Below are 27,196 nucleotides of genomic sequence, written 5' to 3'. Positions count from 1 at the left end.
CTACTTCTGTAACACTGAGGACAATCGCCAGGCAAATAATGATGATGTTTATCAAGAAAATAATGATGATGATGACGATCAGTATGATGGAGACCACGATTGGGCCTTTCCTGTGACAATGGCGGCGACGAGGCTAATGGCGACGAACGACGAGGACCGCCTGTCACAGCGGTCGAGGAGAGCGCGTCGGGAGGGGGTCCTGGTTCACCTAGCTGGTCGCAGGCGCACGCGCTGCAGGCTTCCTGCGGGGACCTGCGGTGGTGGTGCTCCCGGCAGCGCTCGCAGTGCGCTCCGTCTGTGTCGTCCCTGCAGCCCACACAGCGCCCCCCACTGCCCGTGCTCCGGTACTGCTCCGCGTCGAACACGCACGCGTCGGCTCTGCCGCTGCAGTTGCACCCTGAGAGCGGGGGGGAGGAACAGGGAGACAGCAGGAGACGTGGAGAGACAGAGGGAGGGAGAGAGAGAGACAGCAGGAGACGTGGAGAGACAGAGGGAGGGAGAGAGAGACAGCAGGAGACGTGGAGAGACAGAGGGAGGGAGAGAGAGACAGCAGGAGACGTGGAGAGACAGAGGGAGGGAGAGAGAGACAGCAGGAGACGTGGAGAGACAGAGGGAGGGAGAGAGAGACAGCAGGAGACGTGGAGAGACAGAGGGAGGGAGGGAGAGACAGCAGGAGACGTGGAGAGACAGAGGGAGGGAGAGAGAGACAGCAGGAGACGTGGAGAGACAGAGGGAGGGAGAGAGAGACAGCAGGAGACGTGGAGAGACAGAGGGAGGGAGAGAGAGACAGCAGGAGACGTGGAGAGACAGAGGGAGGGAGAGAGGGACAGCAGGAGACGTGGAGAGACAGAGGGAGGGAGGGAGAGAGAGAGTGGAAGATACAACCGAGGACAGAGAAAGGAGAGGAAGAGAGAGGAGACACAGGAGAAGAAAGTGTGGTATGGATGGAGGGTCAGATAGACAGAGGGAAAGAAAGATGGTCAGCTTGATGAGAGATCATTTTTCCTAGATTGGAACATCATTCAGTCTTGTTCCTGGTTTTGTTTCACAAAGGATTAAGAAATCTCTCTCGTTGTCAGGGGATACAGAGATCACTCTAATGGAGCTAAACATTCAGGCGATAAAGGCCAATCAGAAGGTTCCGTCCAACAAAGTCTCCCCAGGAATGGCTGACACCCCCAGGAGTGGTTTTGTGCAATTACCCATTTTACGACCAATCAAACTCTCTGCTGAATTGGAAATAATCATTCGATTGTCTCTCTCAGATGGAAAGAGAATCTCAATGTGAAACCATGCTGTGTGCCTCTCTGCAGGAAAAATAAATAGTTACAAACCTTTTACTAATTTAATCCAAATTTGACATTCAGTCAATTAAATTTGAATAGGAAACCTGCAAAGTCTCCATGAATATTTGGTTTGGTAAGGTTTTACATGAAACATTTTTTATCTGTCTGTGTTGATTGCACAAAGATCTTAGAGAATGTCGAAAAGGGTATGGATCAGCATTTTATACAAACAATAGAGATTTGTTATTACACATTTTAATACTGTTGACAACGTCTTGGTTATGATTTTATACTTGCTGTATTGTCAACATCTTTATAAACTTTGATAGATGATGGTTTGTTATTCACACAAACACAAACACACTCACCCAGAAGCAAAGTCATCCTGTTTGGAACCAGTTTAAGTTAAACATTGGCTAAACATAAAATGAGCTTCTCAGCACTTCAGCTATAAGGCAGACAAATATGAATGACTGTGGGTTTGTGTGTGCATACATGTGTTTTTATGCATTGCTGTGTTTTTTGTCTGAGCGCTTTGTATGTGTGTAACCTGAATGCACGTTTGTCTGCTCGCGTATTGTCGTGAGACAGAATCTCTCAACTAAAGAAGACAAAAAAACAACATCTATTGTCTATCTCCAAGCGTGTCTCAACAAGCTTGTGGCATATGGTCCCAGCCTCAGATGAGTGAGCCGCAGCTGGAGAGAGTTAGCGTCAACACACTGCAGCCAAAGCAAGTTCTCTACCAGACACCCCGGAAGAGAGGAGCGGGACTGTGTAGAGAACATTTAGAATATCCTTTCTATTTGACACGTTTGGTGTCTCTTTTTAATAACGCCAAGCCCATTTGATTATTTATTTAGAGCACGTTCACGCCATACAGTGCAGTTGTCTCTTTAAAAAGCCATCTGTTCTGTGGCAACAGAGGGTGTAAACAAAATAAGCTTGTTGCTTAATAGGAGCCAACATAAAAAAAAACAATTAACGAGCTGGTCCTCTTTACGGTTCCATTTTTCAGCTAATTACAAGCCCTCCTTTCCTCAGCACGGTTCTGAAGAACCTTTTCCCCTCTTCAGTGCACAGCGAGATAAGGCGGAGCGCCACTGAGATTTACACCCAGCACCACGCACAGATGAATAGAAACATGTAGGCACGCACACGCGCACCCACACATGAAGCATCAGCACACACACTGATCGTAAGCTCTCTCTCTCTCTCTCTCTCTCTCTCTCTCTCTCCCTCTCTCTCTCTCTCTCTCTCTCTCTCTCTCTCTCTCTCTCTCTCTCTCTCTCTCTCTCTCTCTCTCTCTCTCTCTCTCTCTCTCTCTCCCTCTCTCTCTCTCTCTCTCTCTCTCTCTCTCTCTCTCTCTCTCTCTCTCTCTCTCTCTCTCTCTCTCTCTCTCTCTCTCTCTCTCTCTCTCTCTCTCTCTCTCCCTCTCTCTCTCTCTCTCTCTCTCTTCCCTCCCTCTCTCTCTCTCTCTCTCTCTCTCTCTCTCTCTGTCTCTCTCTCTCTCCTCCTTCTTTGGGGTCAGTCTTGTCATGTGTCGGCAACGTGAGCCCATTGGCAGGGGCCGTACTTACGTCTGCATTCGTTGGCGGAGTGTGCCGTGGCCCTGGCCCACGGCCTGTCCTGGTAGAAATCAGCGCACTGCTGGCAGTCCACCCCGGCCGTGTGGTGCTGGCAGGAGCACACCAGGGAGCCCTCCGTGCCCTGCACGCACTCGCTGGCGTGGCCGTTACACTTGCACCTGGGTGGAAGTCAAGATTGTCGAGATATGGGTGGGAGCGTGCGCGCACACACACACACAGACAAACAGACAGACAGACAGACAGACAGACAGACAGACACACACACACACACACACACACACACACACACAGCAGTAATGCAGTGTAGGAACACAGTGTAGCAGAGCCAACAGACAAACCAGGTACCATCACACCTTTCCCCTACCCCCGACAAGGAGAAAGGTGGTTTCCCCCCTTATCAATGTTGTATTGTTATATTTTGAAAGCAATACATGGACATTTGAAATAGCTGAACTCTGAAAGATTATCAACCACTTCACACCCATAGGTCAATCTCAGGATGGACGCCCAGGTGGGAGTAACTGACCAATCAAAGAGTTCACCTCCAAAAGGATACCCCCCTTTCGCAAGGATTATAAAACCCTGACTCACAAGCAAACCTTGCTTTTTCGCAAGGATTCACCGGATGTGTTCGCGACACATCTGACCTAACCTTCTCAATTAGCAACTCACTGGACCACCAGGAACTTTAACGAAAGATTAATTTGCTCTGACCGTTTGACAACGACTAACGGAACTTTGATTCTTCTTCTTCAAACTGACAACAGTAACTGATATTGCTACATTTCTTACTTGGGAACATTGGCATATTGTGATTTAATTTGTTATGTTTGAATTTAGTTTGCAAATGATCTAACCTAACTTTCGTTAGGATTAGTTAACATAGACTCCCTCCATTGTTCTACAGAAGCCTATCTCTCTCTCTTCCCCTCCCCGCTCGCTCTCAACCCACCATCTTGTATTCCGCTCTCATCATAGTTTAGGACCTACTGTATACTGTTCAACTCACTCTCAACTAACCTATAACTTCTCTGGTATTTGTTCATAATAATTACATTTTCTTAAATAAATCATTGTTTATAATATTCGCGTTATCCCTCACGTTATCTGATCTGCTCTACTTTCATGGAATTCACTCCTTAAGATTAGACTGATTATTACGAGTGCTATCATTCAATATTATTCAATACGGTTTCCTCTGTCCCTTAAACAAATCAGAGTGTATTGCTAATCTTACCCGTGCAAACCACGCTACAACGGGCACCCTCATCATTATACCAGACACACAGACACACACACACAGACACACACACACACCCACACACGCAGACAGACACCTAGCAGGTATGCACTGTAGGAACACATGCACCCTCATCATCATACACACACACACACACACACACACCCCGCAAACACACAGACACACACATCCACAATCACACACAGGAAAACGAACAGAGCGGGGGTAGAGACAAGGGAAAATGAGAAGGTATTTTCACCGTGAGGACCTGTCACTTTCTATTATCTTGCAGTGGCAGAACGACAGGCTGGAAGGCCAGACAGTTCTATCCTCCTCAGTCACTGGATAAGTCCACTTCCCCTGCGCCCCTAAACTCACATCTGCACAAGGTGGCCTATAGCGTAAACAAGCACTCCAACTATGTGTGTGGGTTGTTGTTGTGTGTGTGTGTGCACATGGGTGTGTGTCCCATAAAGACAAATGTGTATGGCAAAAAGAAAATGCCAGCAGGGAAGAGTGAAAACATCGACAATGATTGGATTGAAGAGGTTGCAGCAAATTCCTCCTCCTTGCCCTCCTTCTCCGCCGCCACCACCTCCCCCGCCTCCTCCCTCTCCTAGTTCAGGGGCCTTGTTTCCTATGCACATCTGCTGTCTGATTGGCCAATGCCGGTTTTTCTCTGATGTTTGTTTGTGTGTGGTGGGAGAGAGGGACCCGTCGCTGAGACATAGTCTGTCAGAATCAGTCTTCTGATTCTCCTGAATCCAGACGCTCTGCTCTGCTCGCGGCCCCGACTCGCTTATTTCAGTGGTCTCAACAACTGATAGAAACTCTCACACATATATAATCACGTTCAAAATACAAACACACACAGACGCTTAGGCAAACTCACCACGTTCACACATAGCTCCACAAACACCTGCCCATGGAGGGACATACACTCCACGACGCACACAAACGTTCACCAGACGTCTGCTAATCGACTATGGGATATTGTTGGTTTGAATGGAACGACACACGAGGCTGAAAAAAGGCTGTTCATAGATAAAAGACACAAGGTTCTAGAACTAGACCAGATACCTAGAGAGCCACGCTGAGTGGAATGTGAATGCATATGTGAGTGTGCTTGCATTGTGTGTGTCTGCATGTTTGCATGTAACCTAGTTTGTTGTGAGTAGCTAGATGAAGACAGGCTAGTTGTGGGTGGGGCCCAAACCTACACAATTTGTATCTCTGCAGGACCAGTGCTGGTTGTGGTACTGCTATTCTCAGCATGACCTGACAACATGGTTGACACTTTAAGGATTGTGTTATATGACCTGAAGCCTAGAACTATTTGGCCCGGTGCCAAGATTTACACTTGCTCTACCCTGGTGAATCCAGGTGCTATCTGTCTGGGTAAGGCGAGGCTTGTGCAAGCCAAACATGCTAACATCTATTGGTTAAAAATGTGCTAGCTAAACATGCTAACATCCATTGGTTTAGAATGAGCAAGTCAAACATACTATCATCCTTTAATTTAGAATGTGATAGCCAACATGATATCATTCATTATAAATAAGATCTGTAGGGCCACATTACCAATTGCCATCTAATACTTACTTTTTCTATTATCATAGGCCTACAGTATTTTCGCAAACCAATACTGGAGAGGTTGAATAAAGCCTACTTTAATGCAGCCTACTAATACGGAGTACATACTGTAGGGCAGAGTGCAAATTACACAATGACAATCGGGGGGGGGTCAACTTCTTCTCCAGGCCGCGTTCCCCCCCCCCCCCCCACCAACCTGTTGTTTTTACCTCTTGTGGGGGGGTCCAAGTCTTACTAAGGGGGGTCAGACCCCCCCCAAACCCCCCTGTTCTTCGCACCCTGCCGGGCTAACGCCAGCCAAACATGCTGTCAGGTTGCCCTCTGCCCCAAGTGCTGTGACATCGTTGTGTCATCTGTTGCACGCTGGCGTGACGATGAGTGGTCCTGACAGGTGTCAGGTTCTGTTTTGTGTTAAGGGGGGCTAGGCGACATCACAAATGCCGGGCCGTTGTATAGCGGGACACCTTGATAAGTCTAATAACCATGGGAAAGAAGCCCAAGCAGAACAGAGATCGACTGAGAGGGGGGGGATGGAGGGATAGAGATGAAAGATGGATAGACGCTGGAATGGAGGGAAGTGGGAGCGACATGCATGGAAGAGCATGAATGACACCCTATTCACAGCGGACGCGTCTGCGGCGCGTTACGTCGACGAGGTTTAGTTATCGTACAACATTTCAGAAGATAAGCTGCGAAGCAGTTTTTTGGCGAGTTTGCAAGATACAAATGTGTGTAGGCTATTCGTGGATTTGTGGTGTCATACAACTAGTGTTGCTCAACTTCTAGGGGGAGGGGGTGTAAACCTTGCCACTGCAGGCATGTCAGTTATAGGCAAATTTCCTGTTTATGTGGCACACTTGCTTCTTGGAACAGGCCCCCAATTTTCAGACTTTTATTTTGTATTTGACCTTTCGGTTGGAACGCAACATCGGTCAAAAATAGAAAACTACCTATCTGTCACGAAACTGCACGGAGGCGTCTGGGACGCTTCTAAACGTCTGGGACGCCACGGACCCATCTGGTGTGAATAGAGCGTGAGGAATCTACAGAGAGGAGGTGGAGAAAGAATGAGTAGAGTGGGAGGGATGAAAAGATGGATGGATAGGATGAAGGAGGGACCGATGGGGAGTATTTGGATATGATCTGTTCCTAAATTGAATTTGGCACCACAGGATGTTTTTGATGGTGGTCTGATCTGCTGTCAAGGACATTGGGCCGAGCTCGTTCACTTTGGCTGTTTAGCATGTAAACAGGAAAGGGACGCGAACAAACTGTGTGGGTCATGCATCTTGGATTAGCGATGAAAAGGATTGTTGTTTTCATATGAGCTTTTTGAAGTTCTATCTGTCTGAACAAACCAAAGACGAAATAAATAACTTGGCAAACAGGTTTTGTCTCTCTCAGGATGTTCTTTTGGAAGGCTGACATGTTACCACAAAGCCTCTGAAGTGGACCCAAGGTCACTCTCTGAGGTTTAACGAAGCGTTTTCAAAGCGGTATCAATGCTGACAGGGGCCCAGAGGAGGGCTGGTGTGTCAGGTGTCTGTTACCTGCCGCCCACTGAGAAATCGGAGATGGCGTAGGAGTAGGATTGTAGCACCTTGACGTCCTTGAAGAACTCGTCTCCGAACGTGTTGAGCCTGTCCAGAGAGATGAGCAGGTCTGTGGCTGTCACCCACTCCTGGAGGGGAAAAGGGGGGAGGAGAAGGGGAAGGGAGGTTAGACGAGTAGGTGGTGGATGGCCGGAGAGGGCAGGGGAGGGTGGAGGATGATGGAAAAGTGAAGGCGGGGGAAGGAAGGCGAGAAGGATTGTTCGAAACGAGGTGGAGGACAGGAAGAAGGCGCAGAGGTTTGGAGAGGGCAGAGACTGACGAAATGGGGAGGAAAAGGTGTGAGAGACGTGACATGGAGCGTTGGAGAGGTCAGGAAAGTGGGAGAGATGGAGAGAGGGCTATGAATTCAAGATCATGTGAATAGCACAGCTAGGGAAGCTGAGCAAAAATAATAAGAGGTGAGGGAAAAAAGACAGGTAGGAGGGATACAAATGGAGTGAGAGCAATGCGGTGAAGGGAGATGAACAGATAAAGATGGTGAAGGACGTTACCGTAGAACTCAGCCTCCCCCAGCACAATGGGCACCACAGACATTCAGATGTTAACTAGCTCAATTGTAAACTCCAGAGATACTGTTGAATTGAACGCGAACGAGGGAGCGGGGAAAAGCAAATGGAAGGAGCGTTAAGAGGCAGAGCTGGAGGTTGCAACAGACAGAACTGTTGGTTAAGTCGGGAAAAGAGAAGAGAGGGTAACGAGAAACTTTTGGGAGGAATCATAGAGGAGAGAATGTTCTGTCTGTCTTTTGGCTCATTAAGGAGTTCTATAAAACAAGTTCTGTCGCCTTGGCTTCCTCTCCCATCTCCCAAGAGGCAATTTTCATGTGTTTGTGTGTTGTGTATGTGTGTGTATGTGTGTGTGTGTGTGTGTGTGTGTGTGTGTGAAGGGCTTGGGGGGTGGGAGGGGGGGGGGGATGTGGGTGGTGGATGGGTTTCAGACAAGAACACATGGTAGAGCTCCACGTCCATATCCTCCTGTCTGAGCAGAGACAACTGTATCATTTCCCATGCTGAAGGTTTCACACCTCAATAAACCACAGCGTAAATCGCGGACTTTGTCAACGACGCAAGTCATTCCTAGTTTTCACTCAACGCAAAGCGGACTTTACCCTCCACAGACGTATGTCGGTAAAATAGGGAATGACCTTGCGCTCCTGGGGGCGGTTCAGCGAAAAAAAGAGTTGTGTCCGGCGCAACTGTGGTGTCATTTTGCAGTTTCAGAAAAAAAAATCTGCCACAGATCAGGAAAAACATAGTTTAAAGTCAATGGTGCGTTATTTAGTTGCTATTTTACATATTTTTTTGCAACAGCGCCGGAGTCCAGCCCACAAAGTTACTTGCGCTTTGCGTTTTGATACGTTTCAAATCGTTAAAATAGGGCCCCATGTTCTGTAAAGCGTTACAGGGAAGCGTTGCATCGAGGAGACATTTAGAATGTTTCATAGAAATTCAGTTTGGAGTTTGGAGTAGCACAATGTAACTAAAGATAGAAATCCTCCAACAAAACATTTCTATTGTTGCCTACCAAAGAATCTGAGTCATTTCTTTTGTGCCCTTCCATTTAGTGTGATTTTTCACAGCTTATAGAGGGCAGTGGCAGCAGCAGTAAAAGTTTATATCCTATTAATCTTATAAAAGGCAGCTTCATTGAAGCTGTCAGAGTGAAGAGGACGACACTCGTCTTTGTGTGTGTGCTTCTCTGTGTATACGCACACTTATGTGTGTGGTCAGACCCTTTCTCACACTGTCCCAGTTTTCGGAAAGTATTGGAATCCGGTTTGAATGCGAAACACATGCATGTGTTCTGGATCAGTTGACCCTGAAGGGGGCCAAAGACAGGGGGGCCTGAAACATTGTGGCATCCAGAGGTCGGCCCTGGGTCAGAGCAGGAGTCAACACATGAGACGACTTCAGAGGCGCTCTGGATGGATACGGCTCACATGAACGGGTCCAAAACACACAAGACCATTACTTACCTCTTTCACCCTCCCTGTCTTTCTTTCTTTCTTTCTTTCTTTCTTTCTTTCTTTCTTTCTTTCTCTCTTTCTTTTTTTCTTTCTTACTTTCTTTCTTTCTTCCTTTCTTTTTCTATTCTCTTTGTCTCTCTTCCTTCTTCCTCCTCTCCATTCTCTCCATCTCCTCACGAATTCTATGCAGCTCACAGTGCTTGTCCTGGATGCGTTCTGTTTTGTGTTCTTCCGGCAACTGGTGTGAAGCTAGTCTGACAGGCTGTTGAAAAGCAATGTGGAGGTGTTTTTGTCAGGCTGTCTAAGAGCATTGTAATGCTACACTGTCACAGTTTTGTATTGCAATGTAAAGCTAGCCCGACAAGCAGTTTTACAGCAAATGTGCTGCAAAGCTTGCCTGCAAGGCTATAATATGGTGGTGTAAAGCTAGCATATTAGCCTTTTGTCCTACAACATTGTGAGGCCATGCGGGCAGAATTCTGCTCTGGCTGTTGCTTATCGCCTTCACCCCGGCTTGATATGGCCCCGCTCCTGCTAATGGGAGTTTAGGCTATGGCAAGCAACCTCATAGCCCTGGGCCTGCAAGCTAAACCCAACCTGTACACCCAATAACTGTGTTTTTGTTTGTATTGTTTTTTTGTGTGTGTGTGTTTGTGTGTGTGTTTGCGTGTGTGTGTGTGTGTGCGTAGTAAATACCAGAGAGGAGGTGCCCATGGTCCTTGCCAGAAGGTGTTGGAACAGCAGGACAAATAATGTAGAAAAGTAACTTATTGTTATCCAGAACAGGAACTACTTGATGGAAAACAAAATAGATAACTTCTCACAACTCCTTGTCTCTCCCTCCCTCTCTCTCTCTTCCTCTCTCTCTCTTCTCTCTCTCTCTTCACTGCTGCTCTGCCTCGCTCCCCTCCTACAAATCTGTTCCTGCACCCCAACTGCAGTATCGGAGAGCAAAGAGTTCACTAGATAAATCAGTTTCACTGTGAGAAAAGTTGGAATGGTCTAAAAACTTTGCTTCTTTTGGTGTCTGGGGTTGGGTCGGATTGTGAAGTGCACTAAAGGAAGGAACCACAAAGACAACTATCGATCAGCTGGGGGTCAGATGGCTGAGCGGTTAGGGAATCGGGCTATTAATCCGGCCGGTTCAATTCCCGGCCATGCAAAATGATGTTGTGTCCCTGGACAAGGCACTTCACCCTACTTGCCTCGGGGGGAATGTCCCCGTACTTACTGCACTGTACTGACGCTCTGAATAAGAGTGCTGCTAAATGACTTAGATGAGGAAGGCAGCCAAAATCAGCCCAAATGAATGATAACAACGTCCAATGACAATCCAGCTGCAGTCCCCTTACGTCCTTAACACTCAATCAGAAGGCAAGCGTGATTGCTGAACTCGTGTCGCCGTGAGATGAGAGAGCCGTCTCGCAGCTTTCCCTGTTAAAGCCTTTGAAGACCCGACGTTTCCTCCTCATCTCCCCCTGGCCTCTTACTTCCCTACCCTGTCCCTCTCCCCCCAGCCCCCCTGCACCTTTCTTATCTCTGCCTCTTCCGTCACCCACCATTCCTACCACCTCTCCCAGGATCCCGTTTCCCTCTTGTCACCCTCTTGTCACTCTCCCCCCCCTCCCCCCACACACACACACCCATCCTCCCATGCCCGGCCCCTCCACACCCCCTGGCTGATTGATGTATATCTTCTCAGGCTCAAATCTGCAACTTCAATGTCTTCCGCAAAGGGATCACTCTGTCAGTGATCATAGATGTGAGCTCGGCCTAAATCAGCGAGGATTCCAGTGATACCATTTTTCTACGGGCACGGGGAAAAAAAGATCGGAACACAACAATTGTTTTTAATCACCTCGTTATGAATGGTTGCTCTAATCAAGATGCTGATCAAGCAGCCGTGACATGTTGACAAGGTTTTCAGTTAGCGCTTGCAGTTCTCCGGAACCTACCGAGGAGTCACCTCAAACATATACACACATACTGTACATATATCCCTAGGCACACATACCTACACACGTGTAAATCTCCAGACACACACACATACATAGACACGCGCACGTACATGCACACCCTCATGCACGCACACATACACAAACAGACATACACAAAGTACATCCTCTGGGACACACAAATACATACACACGTAAGAACAGTGTGTATGTACATTGACTGGCGATATCATATATCATAGCCAACCGCTATCATACGGCGTCGTTATTAGTCAAGCTTGGAGAGACAATGTTAATTGTCTAAAGCATCGCAGGCGGGGGTCTAAATATCACTTACAGCTCTGGAAGGAAGCTGTTTTGGAAAGGTTAATTAGCTGGCTTCCTATTGCTTATTATTTGTGCAAACTGCAGCAAAAGCTTAATTAACTGTGGCTCTCTCTCCGCCTCGCAACTTGAAGCTCACAATGTGAGCGTGCTGCTGCTGACGTCGACTGGATTGTTTTCATCGCCACCGCCAGCTGCTGTGGCCCTCCCACGCGCCGGATTGTTCAAGTACAATTATCCACATCACACTTTGCAGGCACACGCACGCGCACACACACACACACACACGTACACCACACACACACACACACACAGAAGCTCTGGGCCCGCCGTCTGAGGCCCTCCGCTTAGGTACACATGAACCCAGCACTATCATAACCCTTTCTCCTTCTTTGCCCCCCACCCCTTGCCTCTCTCTCCTTTCCTTGATCTCTCTCTCAACGGGAGCTTTTGGGTAGGCTTCATTGTTTCATGTGTGTGTTGGCTCCATTTGTTGTGTTTGTTGTGATAGTCATGTGATGTACTGTTAGGGGCCGGAATGTTGGCGCCAAAATTATGTTTATTATGATCTCAACGTCAAACTTTTCCCTTTACAAAATTGTTATGAAATGCGCACGTTAGTCGATTTTTAAGCATGGCATTTTGTCAGTCCGCTGAGCAATGCAGTAATTGCAATCAGCTGGGATGTAAACAGCTGGCTGTCATTCCAGTTTGGGGTCTTTGGTTTGGTAGTCTTACGGTTTTTTGACCGCTGTTTCAAGACCCGCTCAGAACAGACACGTGAGTCGAAGTTGTTTGTTTTGCTATATCTTCATTTTGCTCTGCTGTCGTTAATTTGTGAACTGTGGAAATGTATCTGATTGTGAAGACTGAAGGTTAATAAATACAGCAAAGAAAAGGAATCTGGGGAGTGAGTCTGAGTCTTGTAAAGCGCGTTGACCTAAGCGCAAACCAAAGGACACAAAAGGGAACAAAAACTAAGGAGGAAAGTTGCTCTCACACTCCCCTTCTTGTTTTCTCTCTCCACATCTGTCTGAAAGTATCTCACGTCCTCTCTCTCTCTCTCTCTCTCTCTCTCTCTCTCTCTCTCTCTCTCTCCCTCTCTCTCTTTCTCTCTCTCTCTCTCTCTCTCTCTCTCTCTCTCTCTCTCTCTCTCTCTCTCTCTCTCTCTCTCTCTCCCTCCCTCTCTCTCTCTCTCTCTCTCTCTCTCTCTCTCCCTCTCTCTCTCTCTCTCTCTCTCTCTCTCTCTCTCCCTCTCTCACCCTCTCTCTCTCTCTCTCTCTCTCTCTCTCTCTCCATCTTCCTCTCCATCTTCCTCTCTCCATCACCCTTTCTCCATCTTCTTTTGTCCATCTATCTTTTTCCCTCCCACCACCTCTATCCCTCCCTTATCTCCCTCTATCCCACCATCTCTCTCTCTCTCTCTAGACTTTGAGGGCTTCCAGCTGCAGGCAGTGACAGCAGAGAGCAATGTCCCTCATTCCAAACGTAATAACTTTTTAATTTGATTGCTTAAGTTCGCTGTGGCCTCTATATGTTTTTTTTTTTTTTTTTCCATCTCTGTCTCTCATTGTCATTCTACGTTGGAGTTCCAATTTGCTACACAGCTTTCTGGCTTCACCCTAACATAGAGAGGGTGTGCATGAGACAGAGAGAGAGAGAATGACAGAGAGAGAGAGGGAGAGAGAGAGAGAGAGAGAGAGAGAGAGAGAGAGAGAGAGGAAAAAAAAAGATGGAAAGAAGGAGAAAGACGGAGAAAGGCAGAAAGCAAGAGAGGCAAACGGTTAGAGAGAGAGAGAGAGAGAGAGACAGAGAGAGAGAGAGAGAGAGAGAGAGAGAGAGGGCAGCGAAGTCTAGGGCACGGGAGAGAGAGAAAGTGTTTTAATGGATGACTGAACAAATTAAATTTGAATTCATGGAGTAGCTTTCATCTTTTGTGTTGATATATAAAAAAAAGGGAGACGCCTTGCCCAACTTGACAACAGCTTCTCCTCTTTGAAGTAAGCCATTAGTTCAGAGAAAACAAGTGTACGCCCTGTTGCAAGGTGAGAGCCTCGCATCCCACACGATTTGTTTAGTAATGACAAATAAGAAAAACATTGCACGCTGGATTAATGATTCCTCCAGGAGTACTGTGGCACATCAATGCTGGGGCAGGCCGATGATACGTGATGTGTTTCTTAGGGGTGAGTTTGTTTCTAGTTTAGAGGCGATTGATGAGAGCACATGCAACACTTACCCCCATGCCTTGTGACATTAATCAAACAGACCCATTGTTAGCGTGTCATCTCATGCAGAATGCCATTTCCAAAGATGGAGAGCTTGGGGATGTTGGAAAGCCGGGGGAAAATGTCTGGAAAGTCTTTATGTGTGTGTATGTGCGTGCGCGTGCGTGCGTGTGTGTGTGTGTGTGTGTGTGTGTGTGTATAACTGATGGGGGGAGCAGGGAAAGAGCACACAGAGGGATTAAAATGCTAATAAAACAGACAGGATGCTATTCCCATTTTAAGCCTTATGAAATATGCATACCTCTGTATGAGAGCTATAAGGGCCCCTGCAAGGGGCTCCGGGGACAAACGCAAATCCGTTTCTGCTCTGTTGACATTCTGAATGCAGAGAGTAAGTAAGGTTTTAACCCCCACTCCACACAACCCCCCCCCCTTCCCATAATCACCCCTCTTCCAGAAACACACAGACACAGACACACACGTTTATCCAGGACCTTCGTGAAACATGACAATTGGATGAAAAAAGCTTGTTCCCTAAATGATGTGTTCTCTAGCTTCCCTCTCAGGAATGGATCGCCCCCCAACACACACACACACACACTTCCCCCTGATCAAACTTAACTATGGTCTAATGCTCTCTTCTCCACATTTCATCGGTGTGAGCTATGTTTATGATTTGTACAGGATGTTAATTATTGCACGTTTCAATTTCAAATTCAATTTAGTACTAGACTGTTATCATGACTCATTTCTAGTTTCTGTCTTTCTTCAAGTTAGACCTTTTCATTAGGTTCATTGAAACCAAACCATCTCTCATGTCAAATTCCTTATCTAACTTATCATACTATTCACATTTACTTCACTTTAATACATTATTTGTAAATACATGTTTACTAACTCAATAATCAATTATGCATTAGGATCTCTTGGTATCTCCTTCTTAACGACCACACCTGGTTACACTACCACATAGATAAGAAAGCAGTGGCTAGTGTTTCTGCTGACCTGACCCAAATAGCCCACTCAAATCTACAGTATAACCAACACAGGTTAACAGAGGGGGAACAGGGGATCATGAGAGGCAGTTGGAGTTTGAAAGAGATAAATATGTTAGGAGTGAGACCTGTGTTTGCTGGTTGGGTTTGTTTGGATTGTTTGGTTTGTTTCAATCAGCAGATTACAAAAAAACTGTTCCACAACTCTTGCAAGCGTGTGATAAGCTGGTGGATAATAAGGCAGGCTCACAGGCGCTGCAAATCCCAGCAGCAGAGGTGGCAACCAACGTGGCGACCAGACACCCATTCATTCATCTCACACTTTTTAGTATATGATCGTAAAAACACATTTTTAGATGCTCTGAAAACGGTTCATCCCATTCATTCTTCCCTCCAGAAAGAATACGCTACATTGATATAATCTAAGGAGACCCAGTAGGCCAAGAGGCCTGGGCTGCGGGTGCCACTACAGACCCAGTATGAGTCACGCTTCCCCCATGATGAAAAAAAGAGTTCCTCCCGCCTCAGTCTGAGAGGCTGCAAAAGGTCAACTCATCACCGAGACAATACCGAAGACGTCAGGCGCCCTCCAGAGAGGAGGAGGACAAAAGACCACATAAACGTCAGGAAAAACGACATCCAATTTATTTTCTTCACTTGACTGTGCATTACATGGCTTCTGAAAAAGAGCAGAGGAGGGGAACGGCAGAGGAAAAAATAGGGGGTAGATTGTGCTGGAAGAAATGGCAGCATTGATCTACCTTTGGCTCTAATGAGGGAACAGATCACAGTCAATTATAGCTCTTTTCATCTCCCCGTTTAAGACATGAAGAGAAAAGGAGGATGGGGACCGGAGAGGAGGGGAGGAGAGGGGGATGGAGTGGGAGAGAGGGAACGGAGGGAGGGAGGTGAGAGAGAGAAGGTGATCGAGTGAGAGAGAGAGAGAGAGAGAGAGAGAGAGAGAGAGAGAGAGAGAGAGAGACAGAAAGGGGGAGGGCTAGTCTACTGAGAGATTTGCCACCTTATCTGCACATCCCTGGCTGTTATTGATCAGCAGCTGCTTTATAATCAACCAGTCGATGAGAAGAGGAGGAGAGCAGCAGAGCGGGGTGTGAGGGAGACCAATGCTTGACAGGTGGCAACGGGGAGATGCAAGGTCGCTGGGACTACCACAACCGCTACCGGAATATTCCATGGTCCTCTACACTGGCCATTAACGGAAATCCCCCATGTCTGCCATCTGTCCAGGGCCGGCGATTGCTATAGACGAACTAGGCAGCCGCCTAGAGCGCCATGAAGAGGCGGGCCACAAAATACGAACTGCATCCATTCATTTACCGTCCGGCACCACCAGCAGAGGGCGCCAAGTTACATATCTGGGGGTGTCACTTCCATTTGCACTTCCGGTAGGAGGGGGGTTAGGGTTGCTGTTGAAACATCTTGCCCAGGGCGCCGAATGTGCTAGCGCCGGCCCTGCATCTGTCCAATCTTACTGTTTCTTCCCATTGGCCCCGGGTCAAAATACGACTTGAAACAGTGTCTGGATTGTTGTGTCTGTGAGGTGAGTGTGTGTTTGTGTGTTGGAAAAGGTAAACCATTGCGTCTGGTGTACTGGACAAGATGCAAATGGAAGAGCAACACATCCAGTGAAGAGCTACCTCTGAAACTGTATTCATACCAGCAATATCTCGCTCGTTTCAAATATTCATGCCCCATTCATATTATATGTTTATTAATATTCATGTACATCTATACTCCATCCTCCTTTCTAACTTCACACAACCTGGAACAGGCTTCCTGCCTTCCCTGGCTTACAGTAGCAAACGTTTCTCCATCTCACCTTTTGTATTCCTTAAAACTATTTAAAAGTGACAAGATCATGAGAATGATCATGAAAGTTGGATAATCGTTGCTCTGCTGAACTTTGGCCTGTGTGCATACGCGGACATAGCAGTGAACATGATTGGGGATGGCTAGGAATAGCCATCCAGTAAGAAGCTCTGACAAGTGCACAGAAGCAGCATTATCACAGCTTCTGAGTGTGTGTGTGTGTGTGTGTGTATGTGTGAGTCTCTCCCTGTGTGTGTGTGTGTGTGTGTGTGTGTGTGCAAATCGGACATGGTCAGCTCTAATCCTAGCTTCTTAACAAGACCACTGTGCCCTGAAGGGGAGCAGGAGAGGAAGCATGGGTGGGGAGGGGAGGAGGAAAGGAGTCTGGAATGGAGGGTAGGAGGGGGAGTGGAGGGGAGGGGAGGCGGAGAGGGAGGATTGACACCAAACTGGACCCGACCGGAGGGAGGGAACGAGGAATGACATGAGAAAGGACACGGGGAAAGAGGGAAAAGACATGCGGTCAGACTGAGGGATGCAAGACGTGAAGAGAGGGGACGGAAATAAGGCATAAAGGAGGAGACGAAGAGAACAGAGAGAGTTGGAGGAAGAGTCCGAGAGAGGTATAGAGGGATGGAGAGGGCTTATGTTCTTGGTTTTGGCCGTGGAAGCTTCCAGAAAGCTTTATCGCCTGTGAGTTAAGTGGTTGTTGCTAAGCCAACAAAATCCTATCCTGAGTGGATTTTTTTTCTTCTTCTCCTGCTCTATTTCTTTCACTCTTTCCCCTTGTTTAGAACTGATGGGGACAAGGAGAGACCAGACCAGTTCTTTCGTTCTCCATCTCTGAGCTCGGGATGCCCAATCCAGCTCCTTCTCCACCATGCTAGGTCTTCCTTTCATGTTCCTGTGTCTTTGCCCTCCGTTCTGTCTCTTTCTTCTGTCCGTACGTCTTTCAACTCTGCCCTCCCCATCACATCCCCTCATTTCTCCTCTCTCCCCTCCCCCTTTCTCCCTCCTTCCTCCTTTCTCCTTTCTCTTCTCTCACTCCCTTCCCCATCCTCTCTTCGATCTCCCCTGTCTTCTCCCTCCTCTCCCTTTTCCCGCTCTCAGACACGGCCACACCCTCGCACAATGCTCCAACCAGAAGCAACACGGGCGATGATCCAAAACGCAGGTTCATCTCTGTTCTCTCTCTCGGCCCCCGGGGGGTGTCACACAGACGAGACCAATGTCTCTCCATCGCTCTGCGGCTTAAGATGCGCTTACTCGCTCTCTTTTTGTCTCTATCTTTTTCTCAGAGTATTTCACTTGCTTCCATTGTCTCTGTGTTTCACCCTTCCTCTCATTATGTCTTTCTGTTGTCTATCTGTGTGTCTGTCTGTTCGTCTGTCTGTGTGTCTGTGTGTCTGTCTGTGTGTCTGTCTGTCTGTTCGTCTGTCTGTCTGTCTGTCTGTCTGCACAGCAGGTGAGCCCTTGATGGGCCTTGTCTTCCTCTCTTCTCTCTGGGAGGTTGAAGAAATGTCACTCAGTAAAACTGCTGTCAGTTTGATGAGAGGAGAAACTCTACTGAGCAGAGATAAAGAACCTGGGATGATGGAAAAGTGTGCGTGTACGTGAGTGTGCATGTGTGTGTGATAGTATTTTTGAGGGAAAAATGTGGGTGTGTAAGGGTGAAAACATCTGTATGTGACAGTGAGACGTCTTCAACATTAAATATTGGTTGGCTATTTCTGGTGACAATATTCCACTGCGGTAGTTAGCCAGAGAAATCTATTAAGGATTAACTGAGCATTGCCTGGAATCGTAATATCTGACAGACACACACGCACATTCACACACGCAGCACACACACACACATATCCAAAGCCCCAGACTAACTCCACACCCACCACAAACTCACACGTACAGGTGCTGTGAAGGAAACAGGACTGGCAGCCGGTAGGTGTTTTATTGCTGGTCTTTAGTCACAGTTTACTGTGCCCACATGTCTCATCTCCTCCTCTCTCTCTCTCTCTCTCTCTCTCTCTCTCTCTCTCTCTCTCTCTCTCTCTCTCTCTCTCTCTCTCTCCTCCTATCTCTCTCTCTCTCTCTCTCTCTCTCTCTCTCTCTCTCTCTCTCTCTCTCTCTCTCTCTCTCTCTCTCTCTCTCTCTCTCTCTCTCTCTCTCTCTCTCTCTCTCTCTCTCTCTCTCTCTCTCTCTCTCTCACTCTCTCCCTCCCTCCCTCCCTCCCTCCCTCCCTCCCCACCCCTTCACTCTGCAGAATGAGGCCACTTCCGCACAGCTCTGTTTATCAACTGAAGACGACAGAAGCCTCCAGCTGCACCTCCACGCGCATGGACCGTGTCTGCATACATGTGTGCCTGTGTGTGTGTGTATGTGCATGTTGCTATTGTGTGTGTGTGTGTGTGTGTTTGTGTGGGTTGAGGAGGAGCACTGGTCCGCAAGCTTGCGGGGGTCACTGTCAACATCTGACCAGAAAGTGTCTCTGATGTCTGCACCATCAGTTTGTCTGGAAGGGAAACGTTGAATTTATTCTGAGAAGCTTGACAAGTGTGCCGTATTTAGGCCCCTCGCAGAAGTTTGAAAAGGTTACTGGCACCCGTGTGCTCTATTGAGAGAGTCAACGAGAGCGCTGAGTCAGCTGGGAGTCGCGAAAGCTACTGAATTACTAGTGGAGATACCCTTTGCACACCCTACAGACACACACACTCATGCTTGCACTGGCACACACACACACACGCCCTTCACGAGCTGGAAACGTATAAACACACACACACTACCGTCTTTCCCCTCTTGCCCCCCGCCCCCCCGCCCACGCACACACACAAATCTAAATTCACTTCTCAGACATAAATGTACTTCTCACACACATGAACACACACATTCACCCACTTGCAGCACGGCGCTCTGGTCAAAGTTGTAGGCGCTGGGTCGCCCCTCCAGGGTGGAGAAGGCTACGTTCCCACCAGTCAGAGGGGAGATGTCGCTGAAGTCATCCACGCAGACCGCCATCCGCTCGTCATCGCCGGGACGGATGAAAATCTTCCCCTCCCGCCCATAGGTTTTCTTACATGAGGCGCTGTAGTACTGGTAGGGCTGCCAGGGGGCGCCCTCCGCAGTGCGCTTGTAGATGGCGAAGCTCTCGGGCCGGCTGGTGTAGAATTGGAGCCGGATGTAGCTGATCTCGAAGGACTTTCCTGGAGAGAGAAGGGGTTGGGAGAGAGATCTTAAAATGAATCAAGATGTATGCTATGATTGTCCCATTTGTCTGGGGAAAGCTGAAACCACACCATTGGTATTGATCATAGGACTAGGATTGGAACTATTGTCTCTATGGTCTCTATGATATAAAGAATAAGAAGATGAAAAGGAAAAGCCGGGCGAAACAATGACAGATATTCTCGACAAATATGATGGTGGTTAGAAGCTAAACCAGACGAGAAAGCGCGGGGGGGGGGATGGGTGTAATTTCATTACAGAAAACAACAATGGAGGATCTAGTTAATTTCCCAGGATTCCACAGGGTAGCTGAATGTCACCGCGGCAGAAGAAGAACAACAAGGCGGGATTAGTCTCTCATTAGGCGGAGCACGGAGGGACCGGCAAGAAACCCGAGGTCAGGGTAACATAAACGTTTGTTGAGCGCCAAGCTAATGGCGTTCCGAGGACGCCGGTTTAAACTCAGGGAAGCTGGCATGCAGTTTACCTGTGGGACCGACCCGACGCAGTCTAGGATGACTATTCATTTTGAGACAGCCAGGAAGTGGGCGCCTTGCAATGGGTCCTGATTACTGAGTAGGCTGAACACATCGACGGGGGCCCTCAGAGGTAAACAGAGTCCGTCAAGCAGCCGGTAAACAAACAGACAGTTGGAGCTGTAGCCTGCTCAGCAAGCATGCGGGCGCGGGTTCCGATTTTTAGTTATCATTGATCGGCTGATGTCTTTCTGGTGCCTTATTTATGAGGGCGAGAGGCGAGGGGGGGGGGGTGAGGGATGGAGGGAGAAACACGGAGGGAGAAGAGGACGAGAGACAGGGAGATAGGAGAGATTGAGAGGGTTCGAGGTTTGAAAGGGAGAGAACGAGAGAGGAAGAAAAGGAGTGAGAGAGAGAGAGAGAGAGAGAGAGGGGAACAGGGAAGGAGAGGTGGTGTACTGGACACATCCGGGAGGGCATCGCATCGTTGGGCCGCTGAGCCGTCACAAAATCCATAATGTTTTTACTGTGCCCGTCTGTCTCTTGCTCAGCTCTCAGTGTTCCTGTAAGTTAGGGTGCCCATTAGAGCGTGCTGCGTGCATGTTCCGGGGCTGGACTCACTGGCCAATCCCAACCCACGGTTCTGCGCGTTGACATTCAAGACGGATACAAAAGCGAGCAGCAATGAGATGACAAATGGGATGACCAGCGAGAAAAAGGAAGCATGCCCAGGCATGTCACAGGTTTCCAAATGTGATTATTATTTATTTAAATAAAAATCGACATGCTGTTTGGGCATCAGCATCCTCAAGATGCCAGCAGTGCTATTTTTCGAGGAGCAGACTGAAGCCGGACATACGATGGACGTTAAATTAGGCTAGGCTGCATGTTCAGTTAAAACTGCTGGAATTTGTGGTTACAAAACGACCCCACTGATAGGCTACTCGATACCGTTCAAGTCAGTGATTCACAATATACAGTGTGTACAGTCTTGCGTTTAGAATCACTACAAGTGTCAACAACCTTCAACATTCATCGCCCTAAACCAACATAACCCCCCCACCCACCCCCTCCACAACGAGGGCAGTCCCCAGTCGCAAAGTCCATCCCAGGGCTGAATTTCGGTCCCAGTACACCACTGGGATTGAAAGACAGAAAGAGAGGACGTGGAGAGGGGGAAGACGGAGAGGGTTGAAAGTGAGAGAAAGAGACAGAGAAAAAGAGTAGGAAAGAGACGTCGAAAGAGAGAGCGAGAGGGAGCGATAGAGAGAGCTAGAGACACGAGACACTTTTATCCCAGGGATTTTGTTTGATTTCTGACCAGTCAAATGATTGGATTCAAGCTCCCCTTAAATGAACGGGCCACTGCTGAGAGGAGACGCCGCGAAGCTCGGACACGTCTGTCTCGGCGGTTCCTGGGCAGAGAGGATATATCCTGGCCCGCTCTTTCTAGGGGGGCGGATGGGGGGTGTGGGGGGGGTGGAGGCAGTTGGGATTTGAACAGCTTTAGAAGACTCTGCTCTAATTGGGGAAGGAGCCTAATGACAGCATTGAGGCTGAACATGGAAGGGGGGCTGGCTGGAGAGGAATAATAAGCAGACAGACTCCCCTCCCACCACTTTCCAAACAGAAAGCCTGCTTCAATTAGACGATGAGGGATAGGGCGAGCGTTTCTGTATTTACACTTTGGCATATATTTTGCTCGGCTGTGCTTGAAACTGCAAAAGGTCGCTTCGTGGAATGCCAAGCATGCGTGTGTGTCGGCGTATGAGTGTATTTGTGTGTGTGTGTGTGTCAGTGCACGTGTGTGAGCGCATGTGAGTGCACACCAGTGTAAGTGTGTGCATGGACGCATTCGTGTGTGTGTGTGTGTGCCCCCTCCTCTCTCCTGTGTGGATGTTATTGATTGGAGACCCTGCATGCCGAGGCCCTTACATGCTAACATGACCAGAGCTGACATCTTTAAATACAACATCCGCCTGTCTCACTCCACTGGTAGATGGGACAGACAAACCTGTTTCCTCTTGACTGCTCCATCATCCATCCATGGTTCACTCACTGGCAGGCAAGATAGTCGAACACAAACACACACATGCACGCTCGCACGCGCAAATACGCACTGACAAAATCCCACATGCACATGCAGACAGATGTAAGGGCCCACAGACACACACACACACACACACATTCACCAGACACCCTGCATGGGCCTAGAAGGATCTCAAACAGCGTTAACAGGTCATTAGTAGGCCTCACGAGGGCTACTCTTTGCTGGACCAGATGTAATGATTTCTCCCCCCCCCCCAACACTTCTCTTTATCTCTCTCTTTCTTTTCGCCGCCTTCTCTCCAGCTCTCCCTTATCTCTCTCTCTCTCCGTCTCTCTCCCATCCCTTCATCTCTGTCGCTGTTGGACCTGCTCCTCTCTGCGCCTCACTAATGCCGTCTCTCTCACACACGCCGCCCGAAAATCCTTTCCATTTCATTTGCTCCCCGCATGTGGCGAATTTAGTCCCGCTGGCTCAGGGATGAAGGAGAAGGAGAGGACGAGGAGAAAACGAAACATTCGTAGGGGTGTGCGTACGTCGCCTGTGCCGCTACGCTGTCTAATTACAAAGGACATTAGGGCATCTCTCTCTGGTTCCCTCTCTCTCTCCGTCGGTTGGTTCACACTGGAATCACAGGCAATCTGCCACTCTCTGACTGAATCCTCCGTGTGTCTCTCTCCCTTTCACTCCTTTGTGTTGCTCCCCTTCTCTCTTGAACTTCTCTCTTTTTCACAATCCCTTTCTCATTCACTTCTCTGTCTCTGTCTCTCTCTCTCTGACCCTGCTGGACAACCATCTGGCTACAACACAGCTATGACCCTGCTGACCTCTGACCCCTGATCCCCTGGATAGAAGAGCCAGCTGCAACCATACTCTAAGACCCTCTCTGCTTTATACTCTCTCAGACTCAATATTTACAGTCCTCTTCTGTTTTTCGATGCATCCTAGCATCTGCCTCTTCAGACAGTTTAGAGAGGAGCGGAGTCTGTGTTTAGGCTGGCTTACACTACTTCGTCAGAAATGACACCAACACACACCCTGTGAGGGAAAAGGCTTGGTGATGTTCAAACTTTGCTCTGCTTCAAATTATCTGAAAGGTTTTCGTTGTTAATCAGGTCAGGATTATCGGAATATGATGTCGACATTAGAAACTGATGATGCTGACATAACTTGTTTCACTTTTTGAATTAAATATATCCCCAAAATATTTAGTACTGTAGGTAGTTGTTCTTCAAAGGGATCACATTATGACTAATGCAAGACATTTCAGAAATCGCTTTTCAAACCAGATCCCTTGCATCATCTTCAGTCAGGCCGGCTAGTCCTCTCTCCCAACACGTTCACATGTTCATCACCTCTGCTTTATGTATAAAAGGACGTGTGTCGGTCTAAAATGCCAAAGGTTGTTTTGCTTAGTCATTCTTTGTACTTTTTTTTCTGAGAACATCGCCACATGGAGACTAGGCCTGTGTGCGTGTGTGTTGTTCTAAATGTGTGAGGCTTCTATCATCCTTTGAATCTGAGACAGGAAGCCATGTCGCCTTTAAAATCAGTGAATGAGAACCAGCTGCAGACACCACCGTGTGTTTGTGTGTGTTTGTGTGTGTAGACGCCTGTGTGTGTGTGTGTGTGTGTGTTTGTGTTTGTGACTTTGTAGGAACAACCTGACCCCAATTCCATTCCACCAGACCGCCCGGTGCTCTTTTTATTTTTCTTCTTCCTCATCTTGTTTTGTTTACTCCCCTCCTCTCCGCTCCTCTCCGCTCCTCTCCCTCCGGCTCCCACTAACCACCCCCCTCTCAGCTGTCCCTCTCTGCACAGACGAGTTCGGATTTCTGGCCTGGCCGTCGTGTGTACCTTCCCGCCCCCTCTCCATCAGCTGTCCTCCACCCCGACGCCGTCCGGCCCTCACTTTCCCTTCCCCGTCCCCCAGCCCCCCAGCCCCCCTGCCCCCCTGCCCCTCCGTCCCCACAGAGGCGGCGTGCTTTGGGTTGGAGTGCCGAGAGAACCCCCAACACACACACACACACACACACTGTGTTATTACACCAACTTCCTGTCCCCAGCCACTGCGGAGGTCCAGGGAGGGAGCGGGGGCAGTGGCAGCACTACAGACAACAGGCCAGAGGCATGCTTCGTCTGAGAGAAGACCCCAGCGGATGCTCTGTGGGAGGGAGAAGCAACAAAGCATCCAGACTGGCACAGAGACAGGCAGACAGGCAGACAGACAGGCAGGCAGGCAGGCAGGCGGGCGGGCGGGGTTAGGGTCCGTCAGACAGACACTTCAACACCAGCAGCCCCTTCGGGACTAAAAGAACCAAGCAGAGGTTATGGACAACAAAACCACAGAGCACAATTCCGTCTCTAGCTCACATTCTTTCTCTCTCTTTTTCTCACCCTTCCTCTCCTCCGAGCACGAAAAAAAATCAATATCCACTGACTGGCGCGTCTGCCTCCTGCCCCTCAGTCTGTGATTTAAACAGTTCCTCCCCAGTCCCAACGCTGACATTTTAAAGTCCTGTCATCATTTTCTCCTTTTCAAACTAAACTTCTTTTTTTTGATGTCAGCTTGATATTTTGTTTCACCTAGAGAGAGGGGCTGTATTTCCTGGGCTGTCACTACACTTCCCTGCCCTGAGCTCAGTCTGTCCTCGCTGACTGATGGCAACACACACCCGCACTCACACACACAAACACACACTATGCACACACACTATGCACACTCACTACTCTCACACATGCACATAGACACACATATCCAGAAAAAGACAGAGTCTTAACAAAGACCACAGAAGTCTGGAGGGAGAGAAGGTTGGCACTGGATAATCTGTAATATTCACTGCCACCGTATACACTCAACTGGCACATTAATCAAGATTACTGCCAAAAAAACGCGAAACGATTCTCTAATCCTACCATCACTTTGGCAATTTATGATCTAAGGTCATTCAGCAGCACTGGGCATACAGTAGCAGACCCCAAATGACACAGATGTCCCCTCTCTCCTCCCCCAGCTCACTCACCCACCCCCACATACCTGCCCTCCCCCAGATCCTCTTATGAGCTGTGCTATAAGCCCCTAAGATTCCATGTATCGGTGCTTTCTCATGCTAGATTCCCACACAGTGTCCCGTAGCTGTATGTTTGTAATTACACCAAATATGCAACTTTGAAGACGATCCTTCTGGCCTGGCCACAAAGTCTTTCTGTTGGGTTCAGGCTCAGAGTCGTTCAAGATGGGATTCCAAAGTTTTGTTTCGTTGAATTGACACACTTTCTCCTGCTGTTTCTCTGGTCATGTTTCATGTACAGAACATTGTTATTTAGTCTCACACGGAATTTGCTCTTCCAGTGTCGGATTCTGTGATGATTCAGGACGTTGGTGGATGTGAAGCCCAATTTATGTTTTGGCCATGTCTCGACATGCCACAGATAAATGAAGAGTGAGGCACAGACCTTTGATATTTGAAGATGATTTCCAATGCTTTTGTTACATAGGAATAAATAATTTAAATGTAAACCTCCAAAGTGCTTTTTTCCTTTTTCTTTTACATTTTAATTGGAGTGCACTCGTGCAAAAACACTAATCTTACAGATTAGCTTTCAACAATATTAACCATCTAAAATATAAGGTGTTGATGCTTGATAGTTTGATGCACAATTTAGTTGAACGCACCCCAGGGTAGAAACATCAAAACACAAGCCATCCACATTGGAACGACACTGCCAAATGCTCTTGTACTTGTACTAAACATGTCCGTTTAGACCGACTCAACAGAGAAAACTGGTACCGCAACCAAGTCACTGGAATTTGTAAACAACCGAGTGTACTTATTGTGAACTTATGGATAGATATGAACCATGGGACACAGAACCAAACCATCCCAGGAATGACATGACCTGGCAGGGCAAAGCCAGAGACAGAAGGGGGTGGGTAGGGGTAAGTGACTAACCAGGACCAGGCTATTGCCTGAGGGGTAGGGGGGTGGTCCTCAGCGTACAGGGGGGTTGAGGTGTATTCCATCGCTGGATAAAGATAAGAGAGGAGAGGCGTCTACATTGAGTAAGGAGGACAAGGAGAGGTCTTCATCTGAATGAGGGCAGATGGATGGAGGGCCGAGAGGGTAGGAGGGCAATGACTATAATCGAGAGAGGCTCTGGTCGAAATGGTGTCTTGACCTAGTGTAGGGTGAGGCCGATGGGCGGATGGGACGATGGATGGAAGGAGGGCTGGAAGGAGGGACGGAAGGAGGAACGGAGGGCCCGAAGCAGGGGCGAAAGGAGGGAGGGACGGCCTTACCCAGGTGCAACGTGAGGTTGACGGAGGAGGGATGCTGGATGCCGTAGAACATCGACTGGCTCTGCCACCAGGTGGGCTCCTCCACCGAGTGGAAGTCCGTCAGGAGGCTGGCGTTGTGGCTGCGCTCCGGCACGGACGCGTCGCAGCTGTTGCAGAGCTGCTTGGAGCCCGACTGCATGCAGTAGTCCTCCGGTTGGTCGCCGCAGGTGTTGGAGGCAAAGACGGTGCGGTTGAAGGCGACATTCTCGAAGCGAGGCAGGCAGTGTTCGGGATTGCCTTGGTCATCGTAACAAGCAGACATGGCCCCCTGGACCAGAACAAGGCTTTGGAGGAGGATGACGAGGGGCGTGAGGACCCGGAGTGGAAGGTGGGCCACCATGACTACCGACATTCAACGGACACGCGCGCTCACACACACCGGTCACACACGCGGGCGCGCGTAGAGACCCTCGTAGAGACCCTCGCAGAGACGGTAAGACTGTCCACAAATGCTCCGGTTTGGTCCAAGGCACTCTTTTCAGTCTTTGCTTCCCTC

The 27,196-nt window shown here is 48.5% G+C and overlaps 1 protein-coding gene across 1 annotated transcript; it reads right to left on the bottom strand.

Moving 5' to 3' along the window:
• LOC146236032 (laminin subunit gamma-3-like) lies at positions 1-27,196 on the bottom strand. Its single transcript, XM_084686977.1, has 6 exons — positions 26,662-27,196; positions 19,512-19,816; positions 7,259-7,389; positions 2,867-3,033; positions 209-397; positions 1-14 (listed from the first exon to the last, which is right to left on the bottom strand). The coding sequence occupies exons 1-6, from the start codon at positions 27,050-27,052 to the stop codon at positions 1-3; spliced, it is 1,197 nt and encodes a 398-aa protein (XP_084543103.1). The 5' UTR covers positions 27,053-27,196.

Source organism: Hypomesus nipponensis, chromosome 22 (assembly GCF_054491055.1).
Source record: "Hypomesus nipponensis isolate SF chromosome 22, ASM5449105v1, whole genome shotgun sequence".
NCBI lineage: Eukaryota > Metazoa > Chordata > Actinopteri > Osmeriformes > Osmeridae > Hypomesus > Hypomesus nipponensis.
The sequence above is the reverse complement of the archived record's forward strand: the minus strand, read 5'-3'. Positions and strand labels throughout refer to the sequence as shown.

Excerpts from the sequence above, each read along its gene's own strand:
- LOC146236032 (XM_084686977.1), bottom strand. The coding sequence starts at position 27,052 with ATGTCGGTAGTCATGGTGGCCCACCTTCCACTCCGGGTCCTCACGCCC. Across the intron at positions 7,390-19,511 it reads ACCAGAGCGCCGTGCTGCAA|GAGTGGGTGACAGCCACAGA; the intron begins GTGGGTGAATGT and ends TTTCCCCTCCAG. Across the intron at positions 3,034-7,258 it reads GATTTCTCAGTGGGCGGCAG|GTGCAAGTGTAACGGCCACG; the intron begins GTAACAGACACC and ends ACTTCCACCCAG.